The sequence below is a fragment of the Enhydra lutris genome, unplaced genomic scaffold, assembly GCF_002288905.1.
Source record: "Enhydra lutris kenyoni isolate GAN:26980312 unplaced genomic scaffold, ASM228890v2 scaffoldscaffold33, whole genome shotgun sequence".
Classification (NCBI taxonomy): Eukaryota; Metazoa; Chordata; class Mammalia; order Carnivora; family Mustelidae; genus Enhydra; species Enhydra lutris.
This window is the reverse complement of record NW_019154117.1, coordinates 17366199-17389495: the sequence shown is the minus strand read 5'-3', so window position 1 is coordinate 17389495 and position 23297 is coordinate 17366199. Positions and strand designations below refer to the sequence as shown.

The following is a 23297-nucleotide window of genomic DNA, read 5'->3' as shown; positions in this document are numbered from 1 at the left end:
TCAAACTAATGAAAATGTTTTACTACAATCTATCTGCAAAGTATTTTTTAAAGCATTAGATTTCTTGAACTAAAAAAATATGATGTAAGGTATTCATTATACTGATTCTACTCTTGTGAAAATAGAGGTGAGGAGGAGGGGATAAAAATAAAACTTTCATAATAGTTTTAAAATACTTTAAAATTTTTTAGAAAGCCTGAGTCAAATAACTTAGAAATAGCTGTCATAATTGGCAAGGGAACGATTAACAACACAACGGCTACATTAACTAGTTAGTAACTGGGGAAGGGAAAAAAAAAAATCTACATAGACATATCTCATTACATAACCCCAAAATTCCATGCTTAAAAAAAATCCAAATTGAAAAAAGGATTTCATCTTACGATATCAGTCCAGAGAAAAAGAACCAAACCATCTGATTTCTAAAAGACAGATGACTTTCTAAATTATAAAATCAGAGAAGATAATGACCATTTCAAATTTGTGTACAGTCCAAAATATAACCAGAATGAACACATTAGAAAAAATAATTGACAAATATGATTATCAGGTAGACTGCTTACACACATACATATCCATTAAGAATCCAAAAAAGTAAATAAACAAAAGAAAGAGAACAATGACAAAATAGCATTAAGTAATCAAAGAAACACATACCATGTCAATAATGTTCCATTTTCACCAGTAAATCTTGACCCAAAAAATTTTTTTCTCTCAGTATAAAGTACTTTCATAAAACTTGAGTTTATACTTTCAGAAAATTTGGAAAATACACAAAAATAGTAAAAAAGGCAATTCCAAAAATCTTCCACATAAATATAACTACTTTTAAAATATGTATGTATTTATACTTGCTACATATATAATTTTGCTTGCTAAATGAGGGAACTTTGAAAGAGCATAAGATTTACAACACTCAACAATAGCAGGGGGAGGGGCACCTGTGTGGCTCAATCAGTTGAGTGTCTGACTCTTGGTTTTGGCTCAGCTGATGATCTCAAGGTCATAGGATCAAGCCCCTCCACTGACTGCACTCACGAGAGTCTGCCAAAGATTCTCTCTCTCCTGCCCCTCCTCAAATCATTCTCTCTCCTCTCTCCCAAATAAATAAAATCCTGGAAAACATGTTTCTATAAAATTAGTTGTAATCCTATACTACTCATTTGGAAATGTATACTTCTTTCACTCAACAAATTGTGTCCCTACTATTTGCCAGGTATTGTATTAAGTGGTGAGAGTAAAAATTAAACCAACTTAAGAAACGTGCTGTTTTAATAGAAGAAAAAAATAAATAATGATATTAAAGAATGACAGGTGCTAGGACAGAGGCATGCAAACTACCTCAGAAACTAAGTTTCTGACTTGTCCCCAGCCACACTGCCTGGAAGATGCAGACCTGACTCCTTAGACCGCAGACCCACGATCTATCAGAGTACAGCAGTAACTAGTCAGAAACCGAAGAAACCGAGATAGTTATGCTATTAAACAAACTGACTCTCAATTAAATCATTTTTAACACTTAACAAGATGTATAAATTCAGAGTTTTTAATCAAGGGATATATGGACCACATGGTACTTTTAAGTTACACAACTAAGTTCCACCCAGATGAGAATATATGATTTTTCAATTAGTACTCAGAAACATTAAAAATATCACATTAAAAAGATACTAAGTATATAATTCTTACTCTATGCCCAGCAAGCATGACATTCAAATAATAAGCACAGCTTACCTATATGACCAACTTTAACTTTGAAAGGTACATCCAGTTGACTCTACAAAAACATCATATATAAAATATTAGTACATATACAGGCCAACAAAATAGAGGACGCTTTTTTCCTTCCCAAAATTATTTAAAGTGTTTACGTTAACTCACACCTTTTTTTTACCCTTAACACCTATTTAAATTTAAAGATACATAACTGTAATATTCTCAAATCCACAAAATTCAGGGAGACTAATCATTTTTAAGTAAATAGGGGAAAAGCTCTACAGTAATACAGACCACCTAAGTTACCCATACCAAAATCATACTGCTTTTACACTGTATGGGGGGAGGAGGGAAGGTAGGTAATTTCACTAAAAGTTTGTCCTCACAGAGAGGTTAAAACTCCATTTTGCAAAAAATATCCTCAAAAATATTTCTCCCCATCCATCAGGGAAAAGGATGACTTTTTCATTAAGTGATGCTGAGAAAACTCGATATCCACACATAAAAAATGAACTTAGACACTTACCTTATAACTGCATATAAAAATTACCTCAAAATCAATATAAGACCTAAACATAAGAATTAAAACTACAAAACCCTTAGAAGAAAAATTTGGTAAAATCTTGACATCAGATCTGGCAACGATTTCTTGGATGTAACAAAGACATGAGCAACAAAATAAAACAGATGAAATTTCACTGAGATTAAAAATATTAGAACATCAAAGGACATAGCCAACAGAGGCATAAGGCATGAGGATAAGTTTAGCAAATCATACTCTGATATGGGAAAATAAATACCACTTTATATCTATTAAGATATAAATATCTTAAGTTATCTATGAAGGTATCTATTAAGGTATTATCAAAAAATAAAAAATAGTGCCTGGCTGAGTCAGTCAGTAGAGCATGTGACTTTTGATCTTGGGGTCATGAATTTGAGCCCCATACTGGAGAGATTATATTTAAAAATTTTTTTAAAGAATACTAAAAAAATAAACATTAGCAAAAATGTAGAGAAACTGGAAACTACCTGTGTTGGTGATAGGAATATAAAATGGTTCAGCTACCATGGAAAACAGAGTGGCAGTTCTTGAAAAGGCTAAACACAAAATTACCATAAAATCCAGCAATTCCACTAATAGGCGTTTACCCACGGGGACTGAAAATAGGTAACTAAACAGACATGTATATTGCCAATGTTAGAGCAACATTATTCACAAGACCCAAAAGGCAGAAACGACTGGAGTGTCCATCAATATATGAATGGATAAAGAAAACGCTGCACATAGATACAGTGGAATTATGCAGCCACGGAAAGAAATAATGTTCTGATACAAACAACATGGACAAACCTTAAAGGAATTATGCTAAGTGAAAAACGTTGAATAGAGTATGGCAAACACAGCATGATTCTACTTATGTGAGCTACATGGCATAGGCAAATTCAGAGAGTCAGAAAGTAGATTAGCGGTTAACAGGGTCTACACAGAACCGGAATAGGGACTTATTTCTTAATGGTTATAGGGCTTCCTTTGACCTATGGGAAAAGTTACAGAAAAAGATATTGGTTGATAGTTGTACAAATCATAAATTTAATTAGTATCACTGAATTCTTGGGTAAAAAAATGGTTACCGTGGCATTAAAAAAAAAAACTTGAAGACCATAGAAAAGGTCAATTAACCATTTAAAATAAAATCATCTAGAAAGAAAAAAAATTAGGAATATTTTTAATGGGGAAAATTACACTGTCAGTTTGTGCTTTTTAAGGAGAAGAAAAGTCCACTTTATAAAATCCACATTTTGCAAAAATTATTTTCAAAAGGTTTTCTCAAAGCTTGAATAATTTAAGATAACAAAGTAAATCAAGAAGTCTACATAGTTATAAATGCACTGACATTACACATTTTTTATACTCAAAACTTACCACAGGGGTACCTGGGGGCTCAGTCAGGGTCTGACTCCTGATTTTGGCTCAGGTCATGATCTCAGGGTCACGGGATTGGGCCATGCATCAGGCTACCCACTCAGCAGCGAATAATCTGTGCAGATTCTCTCTCCCTCTCCCTCTACCCTTCCCCACCTCACACTCTTTCTTTCTAAAATAAATAGAACCTAAGACGGAAGGAAAAAAAAAAAAAAAAAACCTACCAGAGCATTTTCTTTAATTTCAAGATTCTTCAAGGCCACAGCTCCTAAAAAAGATTTAAAAAGTAATATTAAAGTATCTTTCATTTTAAAAAGGCATACTTCATCCTTAAATGTTATAAATGAAAGAAAAAATATAAATGATGTGCATATAGAAAACAAAATAATTGGTAATCTTATTAGCTCACCCTCATTCTTCAACTTAGAGTCTAAGAATGTTATGTTTGACCAAAACATCATTTATTGTATATTTTCACCTCAGTGGTTATAGCCCACTGTAATGTAAACATTTTATTCAGAAATATACAAATAACAGGACTCTAGTAAAGCTGCATAAAATACAAGTATGAAAAAAATGAGCTGTATTTAAATACACTTGTAATGAACAACAGAAAATTTATAAGATCCAGTATCCGTGAGCTTGAAAATACATATATATAAATTTCCCAACCTGAAATGCAAGGAGAAAAATAAAAGAAAAAATAGTAATGTCCAAGAACCGCAGGACAACTGTAAAAGCTGTAACATGCGTAACAGGAATACCAAAAGGTAAAAAAGAGAAGCAAAATAAATATATGAAGTAGTAATGACTGATGAATTTCCAAAATTAATGTTAAAAACACCAAACCACAGATCCAGAAAACTCAGAGAACACAAGGCAGGGAAATAACAAAAAATTTACAACTAAGCATATCATAACCAAACTATAGGAAATCAAAAAAACAAACAAAACAAAACAAAAAACTTGAATATGATCCAGAAATATCTCTTCTGGGTACAGGGGCAAAAAAAAAAAAAAAAAAAAAAAAAAATCCTAGGATGTTGAAAAGATTATCTGCACTCCAGTGTTTATTGCAGCATTTTTCCCAAGAGCCAAGATAAGGAAACAACCTAACTGTCCATCAACAGATGAATGGATAAAGATAAGATATTGATATAAATGCATGCAACAGAAATTATTCAGCCATGAGAAAGAATGAAATCCTGCCATTTGTGACAACATTGATGGACTTCGGTGGCATTATGCTTAGACATAGAAAGAGAAATATAATATGATATTGTTTATATGTAAAATCTAAACAGCTTGAACTCTTAAAAACAGAGAGTAGAATCCTGTTTACTAGGGGCTAGGACATGGGGGAAATTACGTTGAAAGATACAAACTTGCAACTAGGAAATAATTAAGTTCTGGAAATCTAATGCACACCACAGTGCATTATAACCAACCATACTGTACCATGTATTTCAAAGTTGCAAAGACACTAGATCTCTAATGTCTGAACAAAAAAGAAATGATGATCATGTGACATGACAGAGATGTTAGTGAAGCTACCACCGAAATCACATGAAGCAAATCAATATGTTGTGCACCCTAACCTTACACAATGCTGTATGTAAATTAAGCCAGAAACAACAAGAAAAATCTTGAACAAAGGCAGAGAAAACACACACATACCCCAACAGAGGTACAAGGAATAACTGAATTGAAAATTTCACCAGAGAACATCCAAAACAGACTCCAACAGACAAAAGTATGAATTAGCAAACTTGAAAACTGATCACCTGAAAATGCAGTGATGGCAAAAAAAAAAAAAAGAAAGAAAGAAAGAAAGAAAAGAAAAGAAAAGAAAAAAGAAAAAGAAAAAAGTGAACAGAGTCAAATAGACTTAGGAGCAACATGTTTAAATGCATCAATAGCATTATGAGAGTCCCAAAAGGAGGACAGAGGCAGAAAGCTTAGTTGAAGTGACATCCAAAAATTTCCCAAATTTGAGGAAAGCTATGTATACAGAAATCCAAGAATCTCAACCAAGAAACATGATCATCAGCAACACTGAATATTAAAAGCAAAAGTGATTTGACATCTACACAAGATCTTCAAGAAGATTATCACTGGATTTCTCAGCAGAAACTTCACAGAGAATGATATATTTAGAGTGGTTAAAGAAAAAAAAAAGTCAACCAAGAACATTATATTCAACAAAGTATTACATGTACTTCAAAAATTGGGAAAATCTCGGGGCGCCTGGGTGGCTCAGTGGATTAAGGCCTTTGCCTTCGGCTCGGGTCACAATCCCAGGGTCCTGGGACCGAGCCCCACATCGGGCTCTCTGCTCAGCGGGGAGCCTGCTTCCTCTTCTCTGTCTCTTTGCCTACTTGTGATCTCTGTATGTCAAATAAATAAATAAAATCTTTTTTAAAAAATGGGAAAATCTTAAGATACTCTCAGATAAACAAAACCTGAGGGAGTTCATGAACAATAGATCTGTCTTATAAGAAATCTTAGAGTCCGTCCGGTTGAACAGAAAGGACGCTGGGCATCGGGCACCTAGGTGGCTCAATCAGTTGAGTGTCTGACTTAGTTCCAGCTTAAGTCCTGATTTCAGGGGTCATGAGATCAGCCCAGCACTGGGCTCCGTGTTCAATAGGGAATCAGCTTGAAGATTCCCTCCCTTTGCTCCTCCCTGCACTCATGCACACACATGCTCTCTCCCAAATAATCTTAAAAAAAAAAAAAAAAAAAAAAAAATGCTGGGTAGTAACTCAAAGCTGTATAAAAATATAAAGTTCTCCAGTAATGGCAAGTACATGGACAATATGAAAACTATTATAATTTTACTTTGTAACTCCATATTTTATTCTTTATTTTCTGAAATTTAATTTAAATTTTTATTTAATTTTATATTTATTTAATTTAAATCTAATTTAATTTTAATTTTATATTTATTTTTATTTATATAATTTTCTATATTATACATAATATATGTAATTTTATAAATTATAAATTTATTTTTAATTAAAGTTTAAAAAACAAAAGAACTTAAAGATTGTAACTCTGTTTATAGGTATATAATGTGTAAAAATGTCATCTGTTACATCAATAACAAAGTTGGGGAGGCAAGCTGTAAAAAAGTGAAATTATTGTATGGGATTAAAGTAGGTATCAGTTTAAGATATATTCTTATACATTAAGATATTATATGTAATTACTGTGGAACCACCAAAAAAAATACCTACAGAATATACAAAAAGGAAATAAAATCAAAACGGATCACTAAAAATAATGAACACAAAGGGAAAAAGTAAGTTAAAACATGAAACAGTTATAAGACATGCAGAAAATAATTAACAAAATGAAAATAGTAAGCCTTCCCTATCAGTAATTACTTTAAACGTAAATGGTTTAAGAAGGTATGGGGGTGTGTGTGTGTGTGTGTGTGTGTACACACATACACAATGAAATATTATGCAGTCATAAAACCAAATGAAATCTTGCCATTTGCAAGACATGTATGGAGCTAGGGAGTATTATACTAAGTGAAATAAGTCAGTCAGAGAAAGACAAATACCATATTATTTCACTCTTATGTGGAATTTAAGAAACAAAACAGATGAACACAGGAGTAAGAAATAAGTAATTTTAAAAATATGCAAACCAGGGGCACCTGGGTGGCTCAGTGGGTTAAAGCCTCTGCCTTCAGCTCAGGTCACGATCCCAGGGACCTGGGATCCAGCCCCGCATCAGGATCTCTGCTCAGCAGGGAGCCTGCTTCCCTCCTCTCTCTCTGCCTGCCTCTCTGCCTACTTGTGATCTCTGTCTCTCAAATAAATAAAATCTTTTAAAAAAATAAATAAATAAAATAAAAATAAAAATATGCAAACCAAGAAACAGACTATTAACTTTCTGGAACAATCTAACAGTTACTGGAGGGGAGGCGGGCAGGGGGATGGGTTAAATAGGTGATGGTGATAAAGGAGAGCACCTGTTGTGATGAGCACTGGGTGTTGCATATTAAATTCGACACTTAACGCTAGCCTTACACTCTAAGTGAACTAATTAAATTTAAATAAAAATTTGAAAATAAATAAATGTAAACAGACACAGGCAGAATGTATTTAAAGCAAAAAAAAAAAAAAAAAAATGATGGCCCTATAGCTCTAAGAACATACATAGGTTAAAATTTAAGTGAAAAAACTGCACAAGATTTCCTATGCAAACAATAACAAGAGACATATGCCAGACAAAAGAGACTGTAAGTCAAAAGCTATTAGAAGAGGTGAAGAGGGACATCGTATAATGATAAAAGTGTCCGTTCACTAAATTCAATTCACCAAACACAAGAGCACAATCTGAAGCAAACAATGACAGATAAAAAGAAACAACTCTACAGTAATGGTAGGAGGTTCAGCACACAACTTCAATAATAGATAGAACCACCAGACAGAAGATTAAGAAGGAAACAAGCTGAATTTTAAAAACATACATGAAACACTCTACTCAACAAGAGCAAAATACACAATTTTCTCAAGTACTCATGGAACATTCTTCAGGACAGGCCATATACTAGGCAACAACAACAAAAATCTAAATTTTAAGAGACTGAAATCCTATAAAGTATCTTTTAGAAGATATCACAAGAAAAAAGGAATCACAAGAAAAACTTTTAAAACTTAAGAAAAATTAAAATGAAAGCACAACATACCAAAATTTATAGGCTGTGGTAAAGACAGTCCTGGGAATACTTAGCAGCTGTAAGTGTTCACATTAAAAAATAATATCCCCAAAAAATAAATAAATAAATAAATAAAATAAATAAAATAAAAAAAAAATAATAATATCCCAAATTAACACCTTAAATTTGTACCTGAAAGAAACAGATTAACTAAACCCAAAGCTACCAGAAGGAATAAAGTTTAGAACAGAAATCATTAAGATGGAGAATAGGAAACCCAATAGAGAAAACTGCTGAGATCAAAAACTGGCTCCTCAAAAATCTTTAGCTAATAAACTAAGAAAAAGAAAAGAATTTAACAACTGAAATCAGGAATATAGGAGGGGATACTACCAATTTTACAGAAAAATAAAAAAGATTATAAGAGTACTATGAACAATGGTACATCAACAAACTGGATATCCTAGATCAAATGGATAAAGTCCTTGAAAAACACCCCCTACTACTAATGAATCATCAAGAAATGGATAATCTTGGGGTGCCTCGGTGGCTCAGTGGGTTAAGCCTCTGCCTTCAGACAGGTCATGATCTCAGGGTCCTGGGATCGAGGCTCACATCGGGCTCTCTGTTCAACAGGGAGCCTGCTTCCCCCTCTCTCTCTGCCTGCCTCTCTGCCTACTTGTGATCTCTGTGTCACATAAATAAATAAATAAATCTTTAAAAAATAAAATAAAATTAATTAATTAATTAAATAGCATGGAAAATAATAAAGCACTTAGGAATAAACTTAACCAAAGGACTTGCACCTTCAAACTTTATATAAAACATTGCTGAATGACATTAAAGGCACACAGAACCTGGAAGACATCCATCACATATTCATAAACTGGAAGACTTTATATTGGTAAGATGAAAATACTACCCAAAGCAAATTACAGACTCAATGCAATCAATATTAAAATCCCAATATTTTGGGCACCTGGATGGCTCAGTTGGTTGGGCACCTGCCTTCAGTTCGGGTTGTGATCCTGGGGTCCTGGGATTGTGCCCTGCGTGGGGCTCCCTGCCTAGCAGGGAGCCTGCTTCCCCCTCTCCCTCTGCCCCTCCCCCTGCTTATTCTCTATCCCTCAAATGAATAATCAATAAATAAAAATCTTCAAAAAGAAAAATGGATTAGTTAAAAGATGTTGTCCCACGGGGAAAAAACAACAACAACAATATTTATCCATTTTTAAATTCACGTGGAATCACAAGGGACACCTCCATTGTTAAAACAATCTTTTGTTTTATGGGGCGGGGAGAAGAAAACCAGAAGTCTCACTCTTCCGGATTTCCAAACTTAATAGGAAAACAAAGTAATGGAAACAGTGTGGTACCATATACAAACACACAGACCAATGGAACAGAACACAGAGATGAGAAATAAATTCTCACATATACAGGCAAATGAATTTGATAAGGCTGCCAAGATCACTCAATTTGGAAATGTCACGAAAAACTGCTGGAAAATGATATTCACTTGCAAAAGATGAAGCTGGGTTACCATACACCATATCCAAAAATTAACTGAAAGTAGATCAAAGACTCAAATTTCATATTGAAAACTATAAAAATCTAAGAGGAAAACATAAGTGAAAAATTCCATGAGTCAATTTGGCAATGATGTCTTTTGGATGATTATGATACCAAAAAGCACAGGAAAAACAAAAGATGAGCTAGATTTCATCAAAACTAAAAACTTTTGTGCATCATAGGGCATTCTCAACAATGAAAAGGCAATAGTATTTGCCCATCACTTATCTGATAAAAGGTCAGTATCAATATATAAAGAACTCCTACAATTCTATTTAAAAAAAAAAAAAAAAAAAAAAGCAACCCAATTAAAGGGTGGCCAAAGGTCTTCAAAAGACATTTTTCCAAAGAAGACCTATAAATGGCCATTAACCAATGAGAAGATATCCAACAGCACTAATCATCAAAGAAATGCAAGTCAGTAAAAATGGGATAGTACCTCACACCCATGAGGATGGCTACTATGAATAAAATAGAAAATAGCAAGTGTTTCTGAGCTCATGTGGAGAAATTAGAATCCTTCTGCACTGTTAGTGAAAATGTAAAATGGTACATCTGGAAAGGAGTAGGACACTTCCTCAAAAAATTAAAAAGAATTAACCAGCAATTCCACTTGTGGGTATATACCAAAACAGATCTATTTGCACACTGATGTTTGTAGGGCCATGATTCACGACAGCCAAAAGGTAGAAGCAACCCATGTTGTCTATTTACAGATGAACAGAGAAACAAAATGGGATATATACAAAAAATAAATATTGTTCAGCTTTAAAAATGAATGAAATTCTGATATGTGCTGCAACAGATGAATGCTGAAGACATTACGCTAATACATGAAATAAGCCAAACACAGAAGACCAAATATTATATAATACCACTTATAGGAAGTACCTAGTATAGTCAAATTCAGAGACATGGAAAACAGAATAATAGGCACCAGTAGATGAAGGAAGGAGATAGTTATTCCTTCCACTACCAGAAACAAAAACTAACAAACCAAAAAAACCCTGCAAATTTATGAGTTTTATAAAGAAAACAAGAGAGAAAGAGACGAAACAAGACTACAGAAGGAGCTATAAAGTACAGGTATTCCTTGCACTACAAATGATAATTCTATCACATTGCTTCTGTCTCTGAATTTCTAATACTTTTGCCTGAAAGTGCTCTAAAAATGCACCTAGCTGTTCATCACAATCCTGCGTTATTTAAAAAAAAAAAAAAAAGATTTTGGTGTACTCTGGACAACAGTTCAGAAATCTGTATCCGTAACAAACACATATGGCTGATTCTGATGCAGCCTAGCTCTTGAAATTCTAGATTGCCTAGAAAAGTTGGAAGATGAATCTCAGCACGATCTATGAAGCACTACTACCTCTCTAAGTAGATGACTTATAAAAAGGGGTGAATTGTAAATAGCAGTGCATAAAAAGGATACCAATATCAAAATTCACCAAGAGTGTGAGATAAAGTTCAATTCCTCTTCCCCTCTCACAAAATAAAGGCTTCCTGCACATAGCCTACTTCCTATAGGGCCCACTATATTACCACTGTTCTGCTACATTGTAATTACATCAATTTTTAGAAACTCTTCATTCATATAACAATATTTCCAAGGAAAAATGGATTTCAAATTCCAAAAAATCGTCTCAGAAACAAATCTTCAGAACACTACCCATTCTTAGATTTGAAAACATCCATGTAACTTCTGAATACTAATTAACATTATTAATATGCTAACAGTGAAATTAGCTGGATTATTACAGATACCATACCTAGCAAAAGCATACATTTAAAACCAATAGGTCCTTCTGATATTAGACAACAAAATATTAAGTCTTACAATTTTCCTATCTATTTCCAGCATCTAGTTTCTATTACTGAAATTTTCAACTATTTTTAAGTTTATCAAAATTACTGCTTTTTCCTCTGCCTTAGGCTCAGGTCATGATCCCAGGGTCCTGGGATCCAGCCCCGCATGGGGCTTCCGCTCAGCAGGGAGCCTGCTTCGTCCTCTCTCTCTCTGCCTGCTTCTCTGCCTATTTGTGATCTCTGTCTGTCAAATAAATAAATAAAATCTTAAAAAAAAAATTACTGTTTTTTAAATTCTCAAAGGATTTCTTACACACTAAAAGCTTCACTTATCAATATAACCAACTTCTATACATAAAACACTAATATGTTGTTTTAAAAATTTCATGAATACCCAAAGTTAGATGAATCATGCTACCTGATTTCAAGACTTACTATAAAGCAAGAGTTATCAAGACAAGTGTGGTATTGTTGAAATAATGGACACATGTATTATCGAAACATTATAATCCAAAAATAAACCCATTCAATATAAAGTCCAATTTTTTACAAAAGTGCAAAAATAATTCAATGGAGAAAGGATAGTCCTTTCAGTGAGTGGTGCTGCAACAACTGGACATTCGCAACCACATGCAAACAAATGAACATCAACCTTCAACCTATACCATACCTTATATAAAAATGGATCAGAAATCTAAATTTAAATTATAAAACTTCTCCAAGAAAACACAGGAGAAAATCTTTGACTTCAGAGAAGGCAGATTTCATACATACACCAAAGCATGACTCATGAAAATTTCTGCTACAGTGGACTTGATCGAAATTTTAAGTTTAAATCGAAAAATTAAACTTTCGCTTTGCAAAAGACAGACCTGAAAGGGAATGAAAAAAAATATCTTCCAATCACTTACCTGACAAAGGACTCATACCCACAATACGTAAAGAACTTTCAACACTTAACAATAAGAAAATACTTTGGTAAAGAGTTTGGCAGTTCCTTTCTAGAAGTCAGAGTTACCATTTGACTCAGCAGTTCTACATCTAGGCATATACCAAGAAAATTTAAAACATATGCCCACAAGAAAACTTGTATATATGAATGTTCTTAGCAGCATTCCTCATAAAACCCAAAAAAGTACGAATAATTTAAATGACAACTTGGTGAATGGATAAACAAAATGTGATCTATTCATACAATGGATTATTACTCTGTCATTAAAAAGTGATACATGCTACAATACGAAGCTCAAAAAATTAAAGTGAAAGAAGCCAGAAACAAAAGTCCATCTACACTGTATGACTGCATTTAAGTGAAATGTCCAGAACTGGTAAATCTTAGAGACATAAAGTAGATTAGTAATTGCTGGAGGTGGGGTTCGGGAGATCGGCAGAGAATTTGAAAGTGACTGCTAATGGATATGGATGGGGGTTTACTTGGGGGTGTTGAAAATGTTCTAGAATTAGTGGTGATAGTTGCATAATTTTGTGACCATAATAAAAAACACTTAATTGTACATTTTAGAAGGTGAATTCAAGAGAAAAAATACAGCAGAGAGAATGCAGTCAATACTGTGATAATGCTGTAAGGCAACAGATGGTGACAACATTTATCATGGTGAGCATTTCATAACCTTTAGAATTGCTGAATCACTGTTACACTCCTAAAACTAATATAACATTGTATGTCAACTATGTTAATAAGTAACATTTTTAAAAAGGTAAACTTAATGGTATGTAAACTTAATGGTAAAAAAGGTAAACTTAATGGTATGTAAACTTAATGGTATGTAAACTTAATGGTATCTCAACAGATAAAGGGAAAAAAGCCAATTTAAAATAAGCTGAAGATTTGAACAGACTCTTCACCAAAGGAACTATATAAACAGCAAAGAATATGAAAAGATGCTCAACATCTTTAATCAATAAAGGTATGCAAATTAAAACCACAATACTTTAGCACTATATACCTATTAGAATGGCTTAAAAAAAGTTTTTTAAATGACAATACTAAATGCTAGTGAAGGTGCAGAGCAACTATGCACTCATACAATGCTGGTGGGATTGCAAAATGGTACAGGTGCTTTGAAAAGCAGCTCCATAGTTTCACAGAAGTTCAATGTTCATTTACCATAAAACCTTGCAATCCCACTTTTAGGCATTAACCCAAGAGAAACAAAAATTTATTTTCACACAAAAAAAACTGTACATGAATGTTTATTAACAGCTCTATTATTCGTAATGGCCAGAAAGGGAAACCAGCAGATAAACATTTATAACACATCCATATAAAAAATACCACGGGGCGCCTGGATGGCTCAGTGGGTGAAGCCTCTGCCTTTGGCTCAGGTCATGATCTCAGGGTCCTGGGATCCAGTCCCGCATCGGGCTCCCTACTCAGTAGGGAGCCTGCTTCCCCCCTCTCTCTGCCTGCAGCTGTGCCTACTTGTGATCGCTCTCTCTCTGTCCAATAATAAAAAATCTTAAAAAAAAAAAAACACTCAAAAAATATAGGAATGAAATACTGGTGCATGCAACACATGGGTGACTCTCAAATTCACTTTACGTAACAAGTGAAAAGAGTGAAACCAAGTAAAAGCAATCAGACCCCCAAAAGCTAGCTACCATATAATTCCATTTATATGGCACTCTAGAAAAGACAAAACTGGGGCGCCTCCCTGGCTCAGTCCCTTAAGCTTCTGCCTTCCACTCAGGTCATGATCCCAGGATCTTGGGATGGAGCGGTGCACTGGGCTCCCTGCTCGGTGCAGAGCCTGCTTCTCCCTTTCCTCTCCTTCTCCCTCTGCCTGCTGCTCTGCCTCCTTGTGCGTTTTTTCTCTCTCTCTCTCTCTGTGTGTGTGTGTGTGTGTGTGTGTGTGTGTGTCAAATAAATAAATAAAATATTTTGAAAGGAAGAAAGGACAGATGATCAGACAAAACGTAAGGATGGAAACAGATCAGTGGTATCCAGGAAATGGGGGGCTGGAAAGGGTAGACTGAAAAGGGGCTGTAGAGGGAATTTTGGCATCCCGATGGAACTTTTTGGAATGACTGTAATAGTGGATACTTTCCCTGACATTGCACTTGTCAAAAAAAACAGAACCGTACATCACAAGAGTGAATTTTACTGTATACAAATTTTAAATAAATTCATGGATAAATCACACTCTACACAGACCCCCGCCTGGAATGCAGAAGCAACCTTCCACTACAGATCAAAGCACACTACAAAATGTTTTCAAAGCTTCCTTCTGAGGTGTGTGAAGACAAAGAGTATTATTTTTACTCTGCAAATGAGAAGCAAAACAAATAAAACAATCTTCAAGTTTCTGATACGGGTCAGAGATGCAGAGCTGGCACCCACGTCCGTAGTTCTTGCAGGAAGTTCATGTTCTGTCATGGTACTTGACACCAACAGCAGTAACAAGAGGTTCTATCAAACTAATTATCTACTCACACTCTTCCATAAAGGAGAAAAATCAAGATAAACGAGTATCTCAGAAGAGGGCTGAAAGTGTGTACAAAGTAACAGTTAAGTCCAAATAAATAAATAAATAACCCTAATTTTGGCCTAGGAGATTCACCTCGTAGGAGAAAGGAATCTAATTTACAACGGGTGCTTAAGATAAAGAAGGGTAGAACACAAAACATCTGAAAGCACTAATAATAACTCTCCAAATAAGACAGAGCGCCGAAGTACACGGATACAAAGTAAAGCTTTGGTCCATCTAAGCAATCTAAGCGCACGTTCTTCCCCGTCTTTTGTAGGTCTGAGTCGTTGCACAGCGCACCTCGTTTCTTAAAAAGCAATCACTCTGACCCACAAAATCCCAAAGCCTTGCAAGCGTGACCCACTCCTGGGTCAGGTTGTGAACTGAAAACAGCCAATCATTTGAGTTGATCGTACGCAGGAGTTTCGCTTTCTGTTATCAGCCGAAGCCAGGCCAGCAACCCGAATCCGGCCGGCGTGGCCGCAGAGGGGAGCCGAGCAGACACCACGGTTAGCCACACGCCCCGGCTGGGGAAGGAGGGAAGCGAGAGGACGTCTTCGGTCACCGGTGCCTTGCCTTCACGTGCGAGGCAACGTGCGCCCCTCCGTGGGCTCTCCCGAGCCTTCGTCATAACCCAAGGGGGTACAACATGACCCCGGGGGCGTCTCGGGGCCTCCCCCACGCCCCGCACACCTGAAGCGGGACAGCTCGGGGCGACGGGCTGGGAACGGCGCCTGGGCGAGATCTGCCCCCCACGCCCTCGGAGTCCGCAGCGGGTCCCCTCTGCCGCCCGGCTCGGAAAAGGGGGGCTTTTCATCCCGCACCCCCCCCCCCCGAGCACCCTCCTGACAGAATACAAACAACTGGCGGGCACAGGCCCTGAGAACTGCCGCCTGGTTTTACGTAATTTAACCCCGAGGCGGGCGGCGGCAGGTGGTGGCGCCCGGCAAGCGAGGGGCCGAGGCCCCGAGAAAGCAAAGCAGGGCTCCGGCAACCGGGCGCCGGAAGGAAAACGAGATTGAGGGGCGGCGGCGGTCTCGTTACCTCCCCAGATGCCCAGAGTGAGCTGGGACGTATCCAGGTTCACCACATAGTCCCCCAAGAACCGGTTCAACACGTCTACGACCACCGACTCGAACACCATTTTCCGCAGCCACGGTGGACACGGCAGCCGCCCCCCGCGGTCCTTCTTCCAGCGCCCGACCTCCCGCGCCCTCCCTCGAGACCGCTCGGTTCACCGGCTCCCGGACGTCTCCTACAATATCTGCCCGGGTGCCGGACACGAACCCAGCCGCGAGCCCTGCGAGGGGCGGAGGGGGCCACTCGGTCCGCGCGTGCGCACGACGGACTCCAGGGCGGGGGCGAAGCAAGGCGCGGATCCGGGCGCGCCTGCGGGAGAGAAGCAAGGGCGGCTGCGCGGCCGCCTCTCTGACGCCTGCCCCTTCCGTGCAGACCCCGCCTCCTTTAGCTCGTTGGCTCCGCCTCCTCCCCGTCACCAGGCAACGGGAGGAGCGTAAGGAGCCGCCAGTTTTTCCTCCGACCCCGCCCTCACGGGCCCATCAGTGTCCTGACCCGCGGCGGGGGCGGGGCCGGGCGCGGCGGTTACACCTGCCCGGGAACGCCCGTCGCCCTTCTGTGGAGGCGACCCCGCGCGCGGACCAGTAGGACTTGCACCTAAATCAGGCGTGGGCAGATTCCAGTCTTTTCAAGGTCAGTCCGCAGGCGTCTCAAGGGAGGGTCCGAGGGAGCCCCCCCACATTATTACAGGTTCCTGAGTCCGGCCGGCCTGTGTCTGGACGCCCGTAACTGCCCCGCCCGGTGCTCGAAGCGCGAGGCCAGGATGCCCGTCGAGTGACTTAACTTACCCAGCTGCAAATCGTGCCGGGAAGGCGGGGAGAGGGCAGTGAAGAGTAAACTCGGCGTTGGAGTGTCACGCCCTCCGTCTCTGCATCTGAGATGGCATTCTTTTTTTGGTCAAGTTATTCACGGGGAGCCTCCTTTCATCCCTTAGAAAGTCCCTTCAAATTCAGAGACAGCTAGTCCAGAAACTGCTGAGCACCCTTCAAGAAATACTATGAGGGCGCCTGGGTGGCTCAGTGGGTTAAGCCGCTGCCTTCGGCTCAGGTCATGATCTCAGGGTCCTGGGATCGAGTCCCGCATCGGGCTCTCTGCTCAGCAGGGAGCCTGCTTCCCTCTCTCTCTCTCTCTCTGCCTGCCTCTCTGTCTACTTGTGATCTCTCTCTGTCAAATAAATAAATAAAATCTTTAAAAAAAAAAAAAAGAAATACTATGATACTTAGACTCAACCCTTGAGCCTTACGAAATGACTGATCTGAACTAAATAATAATTAAAACCCTTTCAGCCCCTTTCCACCCCCCTTTGGTCTTATATAAGACACAAGACCAAATGCCTGAGCTTACAGAGATGCTGGCTATGAAGTATGGAGAACTGTAATTAATCAGCACGCTCTTAAGGATTTAAGATGTAGGGATGTACTTTGAACTTTTTCTCTGTGCATCCTGAACATTAAAGGGAAATCTCAAGGGGACTGGAAAGGCTAGAAGGGGAAGCTAGGGAGTCTTAGCAATCAATATCAATCACAGGAAGAATTGCAAATTACGGACCCTTAACAGAAAAGTCTCAAGGGGAAAGAATCATCAGTTACAGGCCCCAACAGGAAAAGCAGTACATTGCATTTCCTATAAGAAATCCACTACCCCTGCAGCTCAGGTGATGAGAAACTTTCATCACCCTGAACTCTTGCTTCTCTCCAACTGACTTTTATCCGAAACAACCCCTCCTGGGGCACCTGGATGGCTCAGTTGGTTAAGTATCTGCTTTGCACCCAGGTCATAATCTCAGGGTCCCTGGATCAAGCACTGGGTCAGGGTCCCTGTTCAGCAGAGAGTCTGCTTGTCCCTCTGCCCCTCCGCATCCCCACACCACATACTCTTTCTGTCTCACTCAAATAAATAGATAAAATCTTAAAAAAAAAAAAAAAGAAGGATGCAACTGCTCCCAAGTTTCTCTTCCATAAAATAATGCATCTCACTTTTGTTTGTTAGACTTGCCTATGGTTTTGAGGTAGCTTGCTTGTCCTACATTGTAATTCCCTACTGTTCCCAAATTAACCCAACTTTTGCTAGTGAAATAACTGGCAATTTTATTTTATTTTTTTTTTTATTTATTTGACAGAGATCACAAGTAGGCAGAGAGGCAGGCAGAGAGAGAGAGGAGGAAGCAGGCTCCCCACCGAGCAGAGAGCCCTATGCGGGGCTCGATCCCAGGACTCTGGGACCATGACCTGAGCCGAAGGCAGAGGCTTTAACCCACTGAGCCACCCAGGTGCCCCTGGCAATTTTATTTTTTAAGGTTAACAGTATCACCAATAAAGAGAGCCTCTGATGACTTTTTGTTAATTCCTATATCATTTTAGTACTCTTTGTATGTAGTGACCCAATCTTTTTAAGGCTTAAGGTTTGCCTTTGCAAGTAAGAAAGGCTGGCAAATAGGGGCGCCTGGGTGGCTCAGTGGGTTAAGCCGCTGCCTTCGGCTCAGGTCATGATCTCAGGGTCCTGGGATCGAGTCCCGCATCGGGCTCTCTGCTCAGCAGGGAGCCTGCTTCCCTCTCTCTCTCTCTCTCTCTCTCTGCCTGCCTCTCTGTCTACTGTGATCTCTCTCCGTCAAATAAATAAATAAAAAATGTTTAAAAAAAAAAAGGCTGGCAAATATATATATATATATATATATATATATGGTCTTGTTTTACATAAGTTCATAAATTATTTTCATACAAGTTCATATTTGAAGGGTCTCTATTATGTCACCAATTCAATCTCTTGTTCTTGACAATCATGAAGCAGAGATGTTAGGGACTGATCCAAAGTGACATAACTTATGTTCTGCAGAAACAGAGCTGGAACCTGGCTCTTCTGACTCTGCTCTACCACCCCCATTATGAGGTACTTTGCTACTGTAGTATTATTTAGAAGAAGCCTGGTAGAAGCTACAAATTCCACTATTAAATCTAGCACCATCAATTTAAGTGCAAGAACTCCAGAACTCAGTCAAAAATACATCTTCAATAGCTTGCAAACACTTGATACAGTTTTCTATAATCCCGGAAAATCCTCTGGAATTGGATGAAGGAGGAGGGTAATTGCTGAAAATTTAGAACTATAAGCATAAAGGGAATAATGAAAGAAATTCTCCTGAGCAAGTGTTAGAAATTTATAAGAAGATGCATATTGTAACAATTCTTACCTATGTTAGTTGCAATATCATGAATACACATTTCCTGATTTCTAAAAGGTACAATTTTACAGTCAGTCCTCTTGTTGCCTACTCCATCTGAGGAAATTTGTAAGCAAAAATATAGTAATGTCATCATGTAAAAGATAATTTCACTTCCTAAACCATTAAACCAAATAGCTGTTGGAAAAATAAGTCCAAAAACTACCAAAAAAGAAGTGTTCTGAGTTTCAAATTTGGGAATATATCCGTGTAAGGTGTTTTTTGTCCTCCAGATCATCATTAAAATGCTGTACTTCATTGTTTGATCAGATTTTTTTTTAATTTTGAGTGAACCGTAACTGCCCTATAATCCAACTTTCCAATAAATCCCTAACTTTGCAAGTACGATATGTTGTCTTATGCTTACTTTACAAGCCACAGCTTTCCATCTTTGAAGTTTTGGCATGCTAGTAGTTATCTTGGACATTTTTTTCCTCCTAATTAATTCCTCTGTCTACAAGTAAATAATCATTTGTATACTGCTTGTCTTGACCTCATTCCCCATGTGAGGTCAGCACTGTGGGAGCAAACTGGATGGCCAGATAGCAAAGCCACTGAAGCAGACCATATTCCCAACTACATTCGGCTCCTGAAAGAACAGTTCTAGAAGATGGTCATCCTACAGGAAAAGTTGTATTGACCTAGCCTGACAGAGCCCTATGCTCCCATCTCAGTTAACAGTTTGACTTTTATGTGTTCCAAAACCGTAAAAAAAAAAAGAAAAAGAAAAGGAAAGAAAAGAAAACAAATTTGTTGGAAAGGAGAATATAAGTAAAAGGTTGAGAAATGTAAGAACTTTACTTAGGCAGTGTTGGTAAAAATGCGTATCAATGCAATTTTTCTTAAACGCTGTTTGTAAACATCTACAGACTGATATATCCATATTTATGATACATAGGTATAGTCATACGTACATACATGTCTATATGACTTTTTAAACTTATTTTATTTTATTTTATTTTATTTTATTTATTTGACAGAGAGATGTCACAAGCAGGCAGAGAAGCAGGCAGAGAGAGAGGGGGAAGCAGGTTCCCTGCTGAGCAGAGAGCTCAATGCGGGACTTGATTCCAGGACCCTGAGATCATGACCTGAACCGAAGGCAGAGGCTTAACCCACTGAGCCACCCAAGCACCCCGGTCTATATGACTTTTGACTCAACAATCCCACTTCTAGTGATTTACTCTAAGAAAATGCAAAAATTTAAAAAGCTTTGCCACTAGAACATTCATTAAAGCATTATTTACAACAGCAAAAAACTAGAACAAGATAAATATCACTAGGAAAGCCGGTTAAGTGTACACGCACACACAATGGGTTACTACGCAGGCTTTAAAAATGATAATGCAGATCTATACTAATATGGAAGGAAGCCAATAATATATGCTTGTGAGAAACGAGACAGAACAGCATCATACCAATAATATAAATTATAACCATGTTTTAAGTGTGCAGAGAATATATGTAAATATATATATACACACACCGAGAAAAATGTGAAAGTATGACTACCAGCTGTTAACAGTGATTATTTTTTCCCAGGTTTATATTTAAATATATGGTAAAACTCGTTTCAGATGCAGAATTTAGTGATTCATCACTTACGTATATCACCCGGTGCTCATCACGACAAGTGCTCTCCTTTATATTACGACAAGTGCCCTCCTTTATACCCATTGCCCATTTAGCTCATCCCCTACCAGCTCCCCCAATCACCTTCAGTTTGTTCTCTACTGTTAAGAGTCTGTTATGGCTTGATAACCTCTTCCTCTTTTTTTCCCTTCCCATATGTTCATGTTTTTGTTTGTTAAATTCCACGTATGAGTGAAATCATATGGTATTTGTCTTTCCCTGACTGACATATTTCGCTTACCATAATACACCCTAGATCCAACCACATTGTTGGAAATGGCAAGATTTCCTTCTTTTTGATGGCTGAGTAATATTCCTGTGTGTGTGGGTGTGTGGGGTGTGTGTGTGTGTGTGTGTGTACATATGTACGTACCACATCTTTATCCGTTCATCAGCCAATGGACATTTGAGTTCTTTCCATAGTTTGACTATTGTCAATAATGCTGCTATAAACATTGGCATGGTTGTGCCCTTTCTAATCTGTATTTTTGTATCCTTTGGGTAAATACCTAATAGTGCAATTGCTAGGTCATAGGGTAGTTCTATTTTTAACTTTTTGAGGAACCGCCACACTGTATTCCAGAGTGGCTACACCAGCTTCCATTCCCACCAACAGCATAAGAAGATTCCCCTTTTTCCACATCCTTGCCAACATCTAGTGTTCCCTGTGGTGTTAATTTAAGCCATTCTGACAGGTGCAAGGCAGTCTCTCATCGTGGTTTTGATGTGCATCTCCCTGATGATGAGTGATGCTGAGCATCTTTTTCATGTGTCTGTTGGCATCTGGATAACAGTGATTATCTTTAGAGAGTGAGACTTTTGGTCATTTTTTTTTTTTTTACAGTGAGCATTGATTTTTTTCCCCCAAAACAAAAAGCTCTTTACAATTATAAAATAACTACAAAAGAAGTTTAATAAGACTTCTTTTACCATACTAATTGGAACGTTTTTAGCCTAAAGCAAATCAACTTTGGAGGTTCCGAACCACGGAAATTGAGTTTCATTACACCCAACTGTATGTCGTACACTTAGAACATTAAGAAGGGAGACGTAAACTTAATTGTTCCTCTAAACTGGTGAAGAAAGATGTATCAGAAGTGTTATTATACTGTATATTCTTTTATAATTCTTCTGGAAAATTGCTCTCCCCAAATTGGACCCAACTGAAGTTCATGAGCAAGTTCTCAACCCTGGTGGTGAACTGATAAAAGGATTTGTGTGAACTCTAAAAAATCTGCCAAAAGACATGAATAGACATACAGATGGCATATAAGCACGGAAAAGTATGTTCATTATTATTAGCTCCTGGGGAAATGAAAATTAAAACCACAAATGAAATATCACTATATATCACCCAGAATGGTTAAAAAAAAAAGTGGTCACCCCAAATGCAGCTGAGGATGCACAGAAACTGGTTCACAGGTGCATTCATTGTGGAAATGTGCCATGATATAGCTACTCTGGAAAACAGTTTGACAATTTCGAAAGTAGGGAAAAAAACACCAAAAAAACCTAAACATGCACCTACCATACAGGCCAGCAATTGCACTTCCAGACATATATCCAAGAGAAGTGAAAACTGTGTTTGCACACAAACCTGTACAAGAATGTTCAGAGCAATTTCATTCATAATGGGCAAAAATTGAAAATGACCCCAAAACTTTTCAACAGAGGAATAAAAACAAATTGTATGTAGTTCATCCACACCATGGCATATGACTCAGCAATAAAAAAGAATGAACTGTCAATGCTATCTATACACAACCTGGATACATCTCGGGGCATTGTGCTGATTCCATTTACAAAAATGTTCTTGAAATAATAAAGTTATAGAAATAGAAAACAGATTAGCAGTTGCCAAAGGTTAGTCTAGGGAGGAGGAACAGGTGTGGCTACAAATGGTTATAGCATGGAGGAACCTGTCTTTATGGAGCACTTCTGCACCTTGATTGTGGTAGTGGTTAAACAAAATTGCATAAAACTGGGTCTCCTGGGTGGCTCAGTTGGTTAAGCAACTGCCCTCTGCTCAGGTCATGATCCTGGAGTCTGGGATCGAGTCCCACATGAGGCTCTCTGATCGCCAGAGAGTGTTTCTCCCACTGTTCTCTCTCCTCTCGTGCTCTCTCTCATTCTCTCTCTCAAATAAATAAATAAAATATTTTTTTAAAAAGATATTACAAAATT

The 23297-nt window shown here is 37.9% G+C and overlaps 1 protein-coding gene across 6 annotated transcripts in view; it reads right to left on the bottom strand.

The window, feature by feature from the left end:
• LOC111153487 (vacuolar protein sorting 13 homolog A) overlaps positions 1–16405 on the bottom strand; it is a 225743-nt gene extending 209338 nt beyond the window's left edge. For all 6 annotated transcript variants that reach the window (XR_002641007.1, XM_022512530.1, XM_022512531.1 and 3 more), the window contains exons 1-3: positions 16232–16405; positions 3868–3911; positions 1735–1777 (exon numbers count right to left, since the gene is read on the bottom strand). Coding sequence is in view for 5 of the 6 variants with exons in the window: in XM_022512530.1 (XP_022368238.1) it covers positions 1735–1777; positions 3868–3911; positions 16232–16331 (187 nt within the window). In the remaining variant the exon portion in view is untranslated. The remainder of the gene's footprint in view (positions 1–1734; positions 1778–3867; positions 3912–16231) is intronic.
• Between the last annotated feature and the right edge of the window lie 6892 nt (positions 16406–23297).